The 13,155-nt window shown below is 40.6% G+C and overlaps 1 protein-coding gene across 4 annotated transcripts in view; it reads left to right on the top strand.

Annotated features, from left to right (window-relative positions):
- LOC129172082 (1-phosphatidylinositol 4,5-bisphosphate phosphodiesterase beta-4-like) overlaps positions 1-12,724 on the top strand; it is an 84,245-nt gene extending 71,521 nt beyond the window's left edge. For 3 of the 4 annotated variants that reach the window (XM_054761456.1, XM_054761457.1, XM_054761455.1), the window contains 13 exons: positions 732-936; positions 2,340-2,428; positions 2,515-2,671; positions 3,925-3,974; positions 4,079-4,144; positions 4,219-4,334; positions 6,512-6,587; positions 6,673-6,848; positions 8,888-8,989; positions 9,060-9,117; positions 9,226-9,312; positions 9,489-9,528; positions 11,107-12,724. In XM_054761456.1, the coding sequence (XP_054617431.1) occupies positions 732-936; positions 2,340-2,428; positions 2,515-2,671; positions 3,925-3,974; positions 4,079-4,144; positions 4,219-4,334; positions 6,512-6,587; positions 6,673-6,848; positions 8,888-8,989; positions 9,060-9,117; positions 9,226-9,312; positions 9,489-9,528; positions 11,107-11,183 (1,299 nt within the window). In that variant the 3' untranslated portion in view covers positions 11,184-12,724. The remainder of the gene's footprint in view (positions 1-731; positions 937-2,339; positions 2,429-2,514; positions 2,672-3,924; positions 3,975-4,078; positions 4,145-4,218; positions 4,335-6,511; positions 6,588-6,672; positions 6,849-8,887; positions 8,990-9,059; positions 9,118-9,225; positions 9,313-9,488; positions 9,529-11,106) is intronic. The other variant, XM_054761459.1, reaches the window with a different exon arrangement.
- The last annotated feature ends 431 nt before the right edge of the window (positions 12,725-13,155 follow it).

The raw sequence follows: 13,155 nt of genomic DNA, 5'->3' as shown, positions 1-13,155 counted from the left end.
TAAATAAGATGAATTAGATCATGCATCATGTATCATCATAATAACAGAAAGAGATCATAATAATAGCATGATCATAAAAGAATATAGATCATAATATTAACATAATAATACAATAATATACTGTAAATCATAATAATAACAGAAAGAGATCATAATAATAGCATGATCATAAAAGAATATAGATCATAATATTAACATAATAATACAATAATATACTGTAAATCATAATAATAACAGAAAGAGATCATAATAATAGCATGATCATAAAAGAATATAGATCATAATATTAACATAATAATACAATAATATACTGTAGATCATAATAATAACAGAAATAGATCATAATAATAGCATGATAATAACAGAATATAGATCATAATATTATCATAATAATACAATAATATACTGTAGATCATAATAATAACAGAAATAGATCATAATAATAGCATGATAATAACAGAATATAGATCATAATATTATCATAATAATACAATAATATACTGTAGATCATAATAATAACAGAAATAGATCATAATAATAGCATGATAATAACAGAATATAGATCATTATCTAGTCCAGAGACATAGGAAAAGTGTGACGATAACCATAGAGGAAATCATGGTGACATCATGGTCATCTGTGGCAGCATCACAATAAAAGGCGTGAAAGCCAAAGAAAAAGCATGGACATTGAGCATCGTGCCATCTGTCTCATTTTTTGTTTCCTCCCAGGTGATCCTGCCGGACCTGGCGGTGCTGCGCCTGGCGGTGTACGACGACAACAACAAGCTGATTGGCCAGCGCATCCTGCCCCTGGACGGCCTGCAGGCCGGCTACCGTCACATCTCCCTGAGGAACGAGGGCAACAAGCCCCTCTCCTTGCCCACCATCTTCTGCCAGATCATCCTCAAGACCTACGTGCCCGACGGCTTCGGAGGTGAGCGAAACAAACTTAATCACCAGCTTTTTTGTTTTTTTTAATGGGGTTTCAGGTTTGGGTCTTTTACGGCACCGGATGTACCCCCCAGGGGTAATAAAGTGGCGTCTGCAGCCTCGTTTGTCTTTCTTTCGCTGGCTGCCTCGGGTGGGCTTGAACATTTGCACTAATGACTCGCCCACAGAGGATGATGACGGCCATAGAAGCTTTAAAGCTGAGCAAGGACGTGAAATCAAGCCAACGGCTTTGAGCCCAGGAAATATCCATGACTCCAGTCGTTAGCCACATCCTCCTTGGGGCTTTTAGCTTCTTTTTTGTATTTTCTAATGACCATGCTGTCCTCTAATGGTTGCTTCTTTTTGTACCTCTGGCAACAAGACACGTGGTGTTTTCACCCAGCATGAAAGGTTGCAACTCTGATATTCTGATGTAAGAAGTTCTACGTAGTTCAATGCATCCAGCCTCGTGAGACACTGGAGATGGTTTTATTAGCAAGTACACCAACGACACTCTTTTTTTCACTGCTTTTTTTAACTCTTCCAAATATTTGGCTTTCTTCATAAATAATCTTCATCAATTCCCTACACTTATATACTGTATATTCTGATATATATCACCTTTATTCTTGTAAAATTACAGCTTTTTCATTCCATCTCTGCTGTTTCCACTTTCTTCTTGTCAGTTTTCTTCTTGTAATGTTAGGACTTGCTTTCCATCTTTTTTTTACTTTATTTCATATATTATGATAACATTAGTATTCCTATAATATTATGATAACATTAGTATTCCTATAATAATATGATAACATTAGTATTCCTATAATAATATGATAACATTAGTATTCCTATAATAATATGATAACATTAGTATTCCTATAATATTATGATAACATTAGTATTTCCATAACATTATGATAACATTTGCCCCAGCTTCATTTTCCAACAATTGCAAGTGTATTTTGTTGTGTTTGTCGTAATATTCCGACGTAGAAGCCCACTAGTAGGGAACGTATACGAGGGTGAGGTCGACGGGCGGATCGGCGTGATGCACCGTGGTGGTGAAGAGAGAGCTGAGCCGGAAGGCAAAGCTCTCAGTCCCCATTCATTGTATTAAATGGTTATATTTGATTTGTGCTTTTTTATTATTTAAAAAATATTGATGTATCTAAAATAATTACAAATAAATAAATATACAGCTTGTATTAATTTTCCTCTCAAATGGAGGTGAATGTAGAACGTAAGAATGAAAATATGATGATAAAATAGAATGAATACAAAGTATTTCTATTGATGGTCTGATGGTCCTGTTGGAGTTCCTGCGTGGCTCCCAGGGAGGCAAACGTGGACTTTAGAGGAGCTTGAGGAGGATGGTTGTGCTTTAATGAAAGAGGGGGTGTGTTGCAGCCATCGTGGACGCTCTCTCAGACCCAAAGAAGTTTCTGACCATCGCGGAGAAGAGAGCTGACCAGATGAAAGCGCTCGGCATCGACACGGTACCCTTAGAACGTTGATACGGTGATGGAACACATGCATGAACACAAAGCATCCGCTGACGGAGCTTGTGCATCTCCTCCTTCAGAACGACATTGCAGACGTTCCCAGCGGAAGCTCCAAGAACGACAAGAAGGGGAAAGGCAAAGGGGACACGGTGAAGGCCAACGTGACGCCTCAGACCAGCTCGGACATGGCCCAGACCTCCAACGCCGCCCAGAACAACACGGCAGAGACCAAGAAGGGTGCGCTTGGACTTCATTATCCAGTAGAGTCGCACCTCGTTTACAGCGCTTCCTTGGTTCCACGCCCGACCACGATGAATGAATTTATAGGATAGAAATATGCAGTATATAATAAATGCAACATTTTTGTAGTTAGAGTGTAGAAAACCTGTTTAGGACTTTCTATATACGCTTTTTAACATGATTAGAGCCCTGCAGACATGAAATAACACCCCTATAGTCCCCTTTACACTCCTTTTACCCAATATACAGTAGTAGACATAATCAGAGAAAGTAAGACATATAGGACATAGAAAACCTGTTTACCACTTTTCTAAATACACTTTTTTAACAATATTAGAGCTCTGCAGACATGAAATAACAACCCTATAGTCACATTTACACTCCTATTATTCTTTGTTTACACCACATTGCAACTCTTATGCTGCAGGAACTTGAGACGGCTGCTAGTTAGCCAGCTAACCAGTTAGCCTCAAATTTATTTATTCTAAACGTAAGACGCCAAAAACGTACCACTTTCACACAGAGGGGGAGGAGAACTTTTGTTCATTCTATGATGTGGGACATACCGTGGCTGACTTGATGCAGTGTTAAGCTAATGTCATGTAAGCTAATGTCGCAATGTTTTGTGTCATTACTGCCACCTAGTGACCACAATGCTACATATGACTGGTATTTCCCTATCATAATAGACCACAGCCTACAGCCATCATTAGCATAGGCCTACGGCATGCAGCGCGCAGGTTTTGTTTCTGCCGGCATTTATCTGTTTGCTTGTCTGGTAGTGTTCAAAATAACTTGAAAAATTCTGAATTGATTTGGATGAAATGGAATGTGGAAGAACTGATTACATTTTTGTGGTGATCCGGATCACCGTCTGGATCCAGGATTCTTTAACATGGTGACATAGGACCACTTTTGGCATTTGTGGATACAACTCCACAAAAAATTGGTCAGAGCACTTTTAAACGGGACATTTAACCTTCCCGGTACGTTTCGCTATCATTGTTAGCATGTTAAGATCATCATGTTAGCATTGCTGGCATGCTAATATTAGCATAGTAGCATTTTTATCCATTTTCATTGGTAGACACTATTATGCTAGGTGTTAGCATTGCAGCTAGCATGCTAACATTATTCATTCATTCAAAAAGAGCAATATTGCGAGGGATGATTGTACGCAGGTTTCACAAAATAAGCACACGTCCATGTTGCTTGGGTCGCATGGCCTGCGTGTGTCTCGTGTCTTTCAGATAATGCACTGGTGCCCAACGTCAGCATTGATGACCTGAAACAAATGAAGGTGCGTCCCTGACATCACGCCATCATTCTCCACTTGGTTTGCATATGAAAGCGTGGTTATATTTAGCTGTGTCTTCCCCCCGTGGTGTGTCTGTGTGGCTGCAGACGTACCTGAAACTGATCAAGAAGCAGCAGAAGGAGCTCAGCACCTTGAAGAAGAAACACTCAAAGGTGAGTTGATGCAAAGATGGCGCCTCCTGATTGTTGCTACGTCGCGAGTGGACGTTATTTGTTCCTGGCTCCAGGATCAAAACATCATGCAGAAGGCGCACTGCACGCAGGTGGACAAGATGGTGTCTGCACACGACAAGGAGAAGACCATCTTGGAGAAACTGCTGGACAAGGCCATGAAGAAACGAGGGTGAGGAGCCCGTCATTCCTCCCCATCTAATCATACAGTGTACACTCGATGCATTGGAATGGACCGTTTAAAAAGGAGTCCATTACAATCAAATAATAATACAAGGGTGTCCAAAGTGTAGCCCAGGGGCCATTTGCGGCCTGAGGCAGGTTTTTTTATTGGCCCGTGGCGGATTCTAAAAAATATCATTTAACAAGATGAAAAAAAAACAGAAAAAATAAAAAAATCAGCAGTCATTTTACAAGAAAAAAATGTGAAAGAGGTCATTGTATTATATTATGAACACAAATCAAACTCAATAGATGAAGATTATGTTTATTTTTATTACGTTGGGTGGAAAAAGTCCAAATATTATGGCAGTGTCATTTCACAAGAAAACAAATAAAACAACAGCAGTAAAAATGGAACAATCGGCAGTCATTTTACACGAATGAAATCAAAACAAGGAGAGAAAGTCATATTATGAGGAAAGATAACCTCGGTTAGTAGCATAGCATTGGAATATTATTATGAGTCATAATATTATGAGGGACCAAGAACACAAGAATTAAAGTAGTCATTTTTGGAACATTAGCTTGCTGAAAAACATATTCTAAGTCCAAATATTAGGGGAATAAAGTTCTAATTATGAAAAGAACATTTACAAGAAGAAAGAAGAAAAAAAAACAAAAATTGGAGGGGGGGGGGAGCAAATACCAAAGTTCTTACCAATAAAACGCTTTTCGATGGAAAACAGCTGGGATTTTACGATACGAGAATAAAGTCCAAATATAAGAGAAAAAAGTCATCTAGTAATGGGAGCTAAAGGTGCAATCTAATGACAACAAACTGGTGATATTATGAGGTCTTGTTAGTAGCATGGAGCTGAAACACTCAAAGCACAAAATCAAGTTGTAATTGATGGGAAATGATGTTGGGGGGAAAGAATGAAAAGTATGATGGGAATGATGCCAAAATATTATGGGAATTAAATCATGATCTTAAGAAAATGAATAAATAATGAAAATGAGTTAAGAAGAAAGTTGAAATATTTGGAATAGCAAAAATGTGAAGAGTGAAGTTGGTATTCATAATAAAGCTACAGCATATGACGAAGATGAGGTGAAATACACACAGTAGAACTCATTAGCATTTCTACACATGTTGCTTTGCTAAAGCATTCTTCACTGCAGAACCCCCTGGACACCCCTGCCACAATAAATAGCTTTACAACCTTGGAAGAAAATATGTTTGTTTGTAGTATTCAAATATTGTACAATACACGTAATGGAATATTAAAATACAGGAAATACTGAAATATTGATATAATAGCGTGGATTTTTCTTTGGGCTTTTCTGAAATATGTATTAGCAATATGCAGTACCAGTCAAAAGTTTAGATACACTTTCTCATGCAATTCAATAAGAAGGTGTCTTTAAACTTTTGCCCAGTTTTTTATTACTTGATTGTTGTTTTTTTAATGAAAAAATAAAATAACAACCTTCGGAATGGAAAAAATATATACATTTCTATTAAAATGGTTTAATTGTGAAATAAAAAAACAAATATACCCAAATATAATTGCAAATTTAATCAAATATATGTATTTTTTAAAGCTATAAATGAATGTTGCCTGGCTGCATGCTTGCATGAGTTAGTATAAATGTATTGTATTGTACTGTACTGTACATGTTTATGAATGTATTGTACTGTACTGTACGTGTTTATGAATGTATTGTACTGTACGTGTTTATTGTGTCATTAGTAAGGATGTCCGATAATATCGGTTGGCTGATATTATCCCTCCTATTGGCATAAAAATGTAATATCGGTATGTTTTTTTCCCCTATGATGGAAGCCGATATACGTAGCCCTTTAAGTGCCTCATGTAGTTAACGCTTCACACCAGCAGATGGTGGACATCTCTAACTTCAATCTGAGTGGCATTTGTGGACTTTGTGGACTTGTGGCAGTCCGCACACGGCGCATGCTTGAGCCCATGCTTTGCTTGGCAGCGTTCGGGGTGGCAGGTCGCGGTGGGTTGTCGGGGCACTGCTGGTGGCGGCGGGGCGGACGTGGTGCCGGACTCCTCGGCGGAGGGTGCGCGGCTGCCGGACTTTTTGTCCACGTAATTAGTGTACCTAATGAGCGCTAGTGAGTACGTGTGATGTGTATTTGTACGCTCTGTGCTCCATCAGGGAAAACAACTGCCAAGATCTGAAGAAGGAAACCGAAGACAAAATCCAGATGCTGGTGACTGATCACAAGGCTAAGGTGCGTCTCGTCCATTGTTTGCCGTTTGCACGTGAACTCGTGTTGTGTCGTGTTGTGAGCTCGGCGCACTTTGCGGCGCGTGCAGGTGAAGGACATGACGGCGCAGCACACCAAGGAGTGGTCGGAGCTGATCGGCAGCCACGGCAACGAGGAGCAGGAGATGAAGGACAACCACGTCACTCAGCAGTGCGAAAACCTCAAGAAGCTGCTGAGCGGCGTCCAGGAGCAGCAGACCGGGCAGCTCAAACTCATCCATGAGCGGTCAGAACCTCTTCAAACGTTCTTCCTCAACAACTTGGTAGCGATGAAATACCCGTAAACGTCTGAGTTCATTCATTGGTCATTCCAGTTGGCTGGAATTCATCTCTTCTTGAAGCAAAGCAGGCTAAATGGGGTGCACTACCTGGCTGCAACCAGCAGGGGCGCTGTTGATTTAGTCTTTCTGCCCTCTACAATTCATACCAAACAAATGACACTCATAATTGTTGAGAGTTGTAATTTTATTTTATTTTACACACTTTTGGTATATTTTTGCCATCTACACTCGATATTCAGTCCTGACAGAACACATAAATAAACACACATTATCAGTTTCTCAAATCAGGGGACGCCAAAACATCATTTCTGTCCCCCAGTGGGGGCTTGACAGAAAATAAGGCTCTTTCATAATAATAATAATAAAAAAATAATAATAATAATAATAATGAACTGTACATTTAAATGGGGGGAACACAGTGTGTATTTTCTGCCATCTAAAAATCAACATAAAAAATATTTCCATCTAAAAATCAACATAAAAAATATTTGAAAAACAATAATCAATTACTGAATTGATCATTTTCCCACGAGCCAAGAATATGTCGTCCAATTTATTCATCACTTTTGGATGCAAGTATCTTTTTACAAATAACATATCATTGTCCAAAACACACCTTTTGATCTGTGTAAAAAGTGGTGGTGCGTTAAAGGCTAACCGAAAACCGGCGCCACAAGCAAAATTCCACTAAGCAAGCCGGTGGCCGAGCCGGAAAGCTGGGGAGGCAACTGGGCTCACCTGAGGAGACGCTTGAGTGTAAGTTCAAGTCCAGCGCGTAATGTAACACAACTGCAGATGACACAACAAGTCCAAAGGAAAATGTGCTGGCAGGTAAGCCAACATCTGCGTGGGCGAGCAATGAGGAATAAACCGACGTCTCCCGGCTGCTGTCCATCAGCTCAAGTAAGACACATCCAGTCCAGCTCTGGTGCGCCCAGTTGCCCCGCCTCCAGCTGTCACGAAAATTGTTGTCACCAAAGTTAGTTTCACGTTGGAAGCTGAATGTTTGTCTCATTTCACGTTTACAATTGGACATTCGGCTCCATAGCGACAGCGGTAGTTCCCCCTCGCGCCCTCATGGTGCGGGGAGCTGGCACAGGAAGAGTGTGTGGAAATATTTCCCCAGCGGACCGCTCGTTCACAGCAGCATGTCCTCACAAACACTAAGCGGCCCTCTCCTGACACTAAACATGTTGAGGCAACCAGAAGCCACCCAACGTGAGCTTGAGCTCACGGACAACAATAGCCAGCATAAGCTAGCTGGGTTAGCTTGGTTTAGCGGGGCATGCTAATGCAGCTGTGTGCGTGTGTGTGTGTGTGCACGTGTGTGCACGTGTGTGCGCGCCACTCAGACTGTGAGTTGTGCTTTTGTGCTCGTTAATGTAGGCCAGTGTTTAGGTACTCCGTAGCTATCTCCCTTAGCCATGGTTAAGACACATTTTCGTCACACTTTTGGCCTTCAAAATAAGAGCGGCATGCACCCTGTCTAATAGCGGGTGTCATAAAACTAGCTTGCATGAATAAAGATGTTAGAATTGCATCTGCAGTTTTATGTACAAGCTCCTGGCATTCCGATGACATCGTTAGATACTCTGGAGAAATTCAGGTTTGTTGCGTTTGATGTCATCGCATTATTATGCCGTATAATCCATGAAAAAAATGGTCTCAAAAATGTTGTCAATAATATCGATTATTGACAATAATTTGTAGGACAGTTATCGTCCAGCAGAATGTATTATCGTGACAGGCCGGGGAACAACACAGGACGTGACATTTGTAGTGAAGATTAGGGAAAAGAGGCTAAAATCAACATCATTCAGAAATAATATTTTCCAATAACAATGAATGGATTATAGATTGTCTCTATAGTTGAGGAGATGTCAGCAGTTTGAAGGGAATGCTTGGATTAGAATGTTGAAGAACATCTCCATCATGAGGAAAGGCTTATTCAAAGAAAGAAATAATGTTGTGTTGTGTCGTGCAGGCAGAGTAAAGACATGCGAGCCAATCAGGCTAAGATGTCCATGGAGAACAGCAAAGCCATCAGTCAGGACAAGAGCATCAAAAACAAGGCGGAGAGAGAAAGGTGATTGTTGCTGATGCGTTTGCGTGATGGGGCGTGTTCGTTTCAACACAAGTTTGTTGTCATCCTGCAGGAGAGTACGAGAGCTGAACAGCAGCAACACCAAGAAGTTCATGGATGAGAGGAAGCGAGTGGGTGCTCTTCTTCTTATCCCTTCTACATACAAGCACACATGAAATAGAGTATCACTATAATGATTGCGTTGTGTTGTGTTACTGTGTGTGTGTGTGTGTGTGCAGCTGGCCATGAAGCACCAGAAGGAAATGGAGCAGCTGGAGAAAAGCCAGAGAGAGCAGGTGGAGAAACTGGACAAGTTCAATGAGCAGGTACAACACGTACACACGTATAGGAAAGTACACGTGAACACTGCATTGTGTCATTCCTCCATGTTTGTGTGTGTTGTAAGAGCGTGCACGTGAGAGTATGCATGTACTGTGCATACTGTATGTGTTGATATTGCGAGGAGTTTATTTTTTACTATGATTTGCTTCTCCTGGCACAGCTTTTGACATCCCACCATGCAAACAAACAAAAGCTTGCAGGTAAGACGGCGACGCCGCCTTCATCATCCTCACGTGCGTCCAAGTACGTTACTTTGTGTTTTTGTGCATTTAAAGGATGCCAACGTCATCATTTCTTTATTTTTGCTGCTTTCAACCATGACTCATCACTTCACGTCAACAACATCTGGTCCACCATAGTGGGGGTGGGGGGTGGCGGGGGTACACACTTTCCAATTTAAATTTGAAACATTACTACATGACATTACTATTACTACAACAAACATTCATTTCCATTTAACATTGGAACACTTTTAAACATGACTATTGTCCTCAACATAGCACTCTTTGACCACATGGTCATTTATGAAGAAACATTAGCAGCAACAGAACCAATGTTGTCATTTATGATGAAACTTATTAGCATCGAGAGGACCAATGCTGTAATTTATAAACAAACATAGCAGCAACAGAACCAATGTTGTAATTTATGAAGAAACGTATTAACATCGAGAGGACCAATGATGTAATTTATAAACAAACAGCAACAGAGCCAATGTTGTAATTTATGAACAAACACGTGAGCAACAACAGAACCAATGATGTAATTTATGGTCAAACATAGCAGCAACAGAACCAATGTTGTAATTTATGAACACAGAATATTAGCAGCAACAGAACCAATTTTGTAATGGCATGAAGGAGCCAGCTGCTGAGTCAGCATTAAAAGTGTGAATGAGTAAAGGACAGTGTGGGAAATACAGCTGAGTAGCAACATTTTAAAGTGCACACAGAGCTAGATAATGCTGCTGGATATTGACCATTTGTGATACAGTCGTCCCTCGTTTGTGGTGGTTAATTGGTTCAAGACCCAACAATATTAATAAATGGAATATTTTCAAAACCTGTTTACAAGACACTTTTTAACATGATTAGAGCCCTGTAGACATGAACTAACACCCCTAGAGTCACCTGTACACTCCTATCACCCAGTAGTGCCCAGTAGACATAATGAGAGAAAATACGACATATTAGACATAAATAAGATAAGAGACTCACATGTTAGCAGTTTCTTAAAAATCAGTGTCACAGTAAATGTGTTCCCTAAGGAACCTTGGTGAGGAGTCCAGTGCGTGTCTCACCTAGTGGCCACTGCACAACACTACATTCACGTTTAGAATGCTTCTTCTGCCTTTCATTTTTTTACTAATAATAGGCCATCGTCAACCACGAAACAGCCATCATTCATTCATTCATTTGTGAAAAAATGCTAGTGGTGTTCCAATCGTAATGTAGCTAGGGACGACTGTATTTGAAATGTATAACATTACCCCGGGAGGTTGCCTACAGCCACGGCTATTGATGCCATTGTAAAAAAAAATATAAAAAATACAGACAGTATAATGTGAATCAGCATTTTATTTTGAAAGTGAGTGTTTAACGCTGAAAGGTACTCAGCAGAAGCAGTCTTGTTGCTTCAAGTTGAGGAAGGCTTTTTCATGTCAGTGACTGTTGGGGGGCGTGGCTACATGTGGATTGGCATGTGAGTGAGCGTGTCTCCACCAATGAGAAGCGGATGGACTGTGTGTGTGTTGATGTTGTGTTTTTGTGTGTTTGAAGGCCAAGGACATGCAGCAGATGGCCAAGTTGGAGGAGGAGATGCAGCGCAGACCCACCACGGTGGTCTGAGCGCTTGACACGCACCTCAACACCCGTCTGTCCACACACAAACACACTGTAGCCCCGCCCCCTCGCCGTGTCTACTGGTAACTCAGCCCCCTCTCTCACACACACACACACACACACACACACACACACACACACACACACACACACACACGTACTGGGTTTGGACCACTGAGCCGCCATCACAAACACGCCAGAAAGGGAGCGCTCGTCACCATTTTCCAGTTCTTTTTCCTCCATGGCGCCCCCTGTGGATTGTGGTCAGCATTCACCAAATTGTTACTTATGGACAATTTTGCTTGATGGCGGCCATGTTTTTGAACCAGTCTTGCTCAAATTTGACACGCACGTGCTTGTCCGTCCCCTAAAGGTGCGGACCAAATTTCGTGGCGAAGCGGCTAAGCACCCTGAAATTACGGCAGGTGTTTTGTAGCGCACGCCTGGGAAATTTCAATTCAGTTCCACGTATGGGGTTTAATAACAGCGCCACCATGTGGTGTATTTGTCAAAAAAGTAATAGCACAGGCAACACAGTCGGGGGGCATGTTTTGACCAATTTTCACATTTGAATGTGCAGCACTTCACGAGAAGAAGAGTTTCTTCATATATCATATATACTACATGATATACCATGCATACTTTATGTTAACACATAGAATATCAAATTTTGACATATTTTATTGATTTACTTCAACAAATTCATCACTCAGTGTGTTTAGAAAATATACAATAACAGTTAAGAAATGGCAAGCAAGGTTGATGTTGAAAAACTACAAAAATGGCCGCCCAAACGCTTTGTCACTTTTTTTTCCCCAACAAAGTGCTCCTTTTATTTATGTCATGAAAACTAATGTAATTTACTGACACGCACGCACGCGCACACACACGCACGCACACACACGCACGCACACACACACACACACACACACAGCTGCTTGTTAAGCAACGTAACTGGGTCACCATGGCAACAGAGCATCCACAACCAAATATGTCCACACAAAGAAACAATTAGTTTTATTTTCCTGTGCCCTGCCCCCCCCTAACAGCTAACGACTAAAATGGGTTTCAAAAAGAGAAAAAGTGCTTTTATTCCCCGGCTTTGCAGCGTGCCACTCTTCTTGTCTGTTGTTAAGATGTTTATTCCAGTTTTTCATTCTGTTTTGCCATAAAATGCCAAAATTAAAGGGTTATTTATATGAAGATATACATATATAAATAAATGAACATATATATTATATATATTAGATATGTTGTAGTTTTAAAGGTTGTTTATTAGAGGCTTTTATTTTTCTTTATGTCAACCTTGTCTTTCTAGTCGCTCCACAGGCAAATTATTTTTGCTAAATTCTCCTTCTTTGCTTGTTTGCTCTCCTTTTCATGGTAGCTCTCCACCCAACTATACTGTGCATGTTTTCATCTTTGTTTTTATTTTGTATTTCTATTCTTATCGTACTGTTCTTGTAACTTCTAGCAAAGAAGATGCGGTTGTTACCCGGCTCCTTTAATACTGTTTTATAGTATGTGTACCAATAAACCAAGGTGGAACATGGGAGCATTTTGCCCATCTTGTGGTTTTACTCACCTTCACAAATGGAAATAATCTGTTCCAGGCTGTCATGCAACCTTTATTGAGTGAACAGGCAAGGTTTGAAGTAACTTTCTTCACTTTCAAGTGTAAAAAGAAGTTAAATGCGATAAAAGAGGCTGCTAAGGATGCGTATTAGTGCCGCTGGACAGTCAAGTAACTTCCTGTTTATCTTCTTTCTCCTCTCTGGTTGGGGATAATCCTTCTTTTGGAAGGAAAAACGCTGCGTTTCCCCGCAGTTCATGTCCAAAACACGCCAAAAAAAGAAGAGAAGAGCGCCATCTTTGGTCCAACACATGTAAGGGTTCGATCCCAACTGCATCCAAAGTGAACAATTCTACAAGTACAAGAAACCTTTTGCTCATGCAGCAGCGGCAGCTTGCTCCAAAATAGGCTTT

The sequence above is a fragment of the Dunckerocampus dactyliophorus genome, chromosome 19 (genome assembly GCF_027744805.1).
Source record: "Dunckerocampus dactyliophorus isolate RoL2022-P2 chromosome 19, RoL_Ddac_1.1, whole genome shotgun sequence".
Classification (NCBI taxonomy): domain Eukaryota; kingdom Metazoa; phylum Chordata; class Actinopteri; order Syngnathiformes; family Syngnathidae; genus Dunckerocampus; species Dunckerocampus dactyliophorus.
The sequence above is the reverse complement of the archived record's forward strand: the minus strand, read 5'-3'. Positions and strand labels throughout refer to the sequence as shown.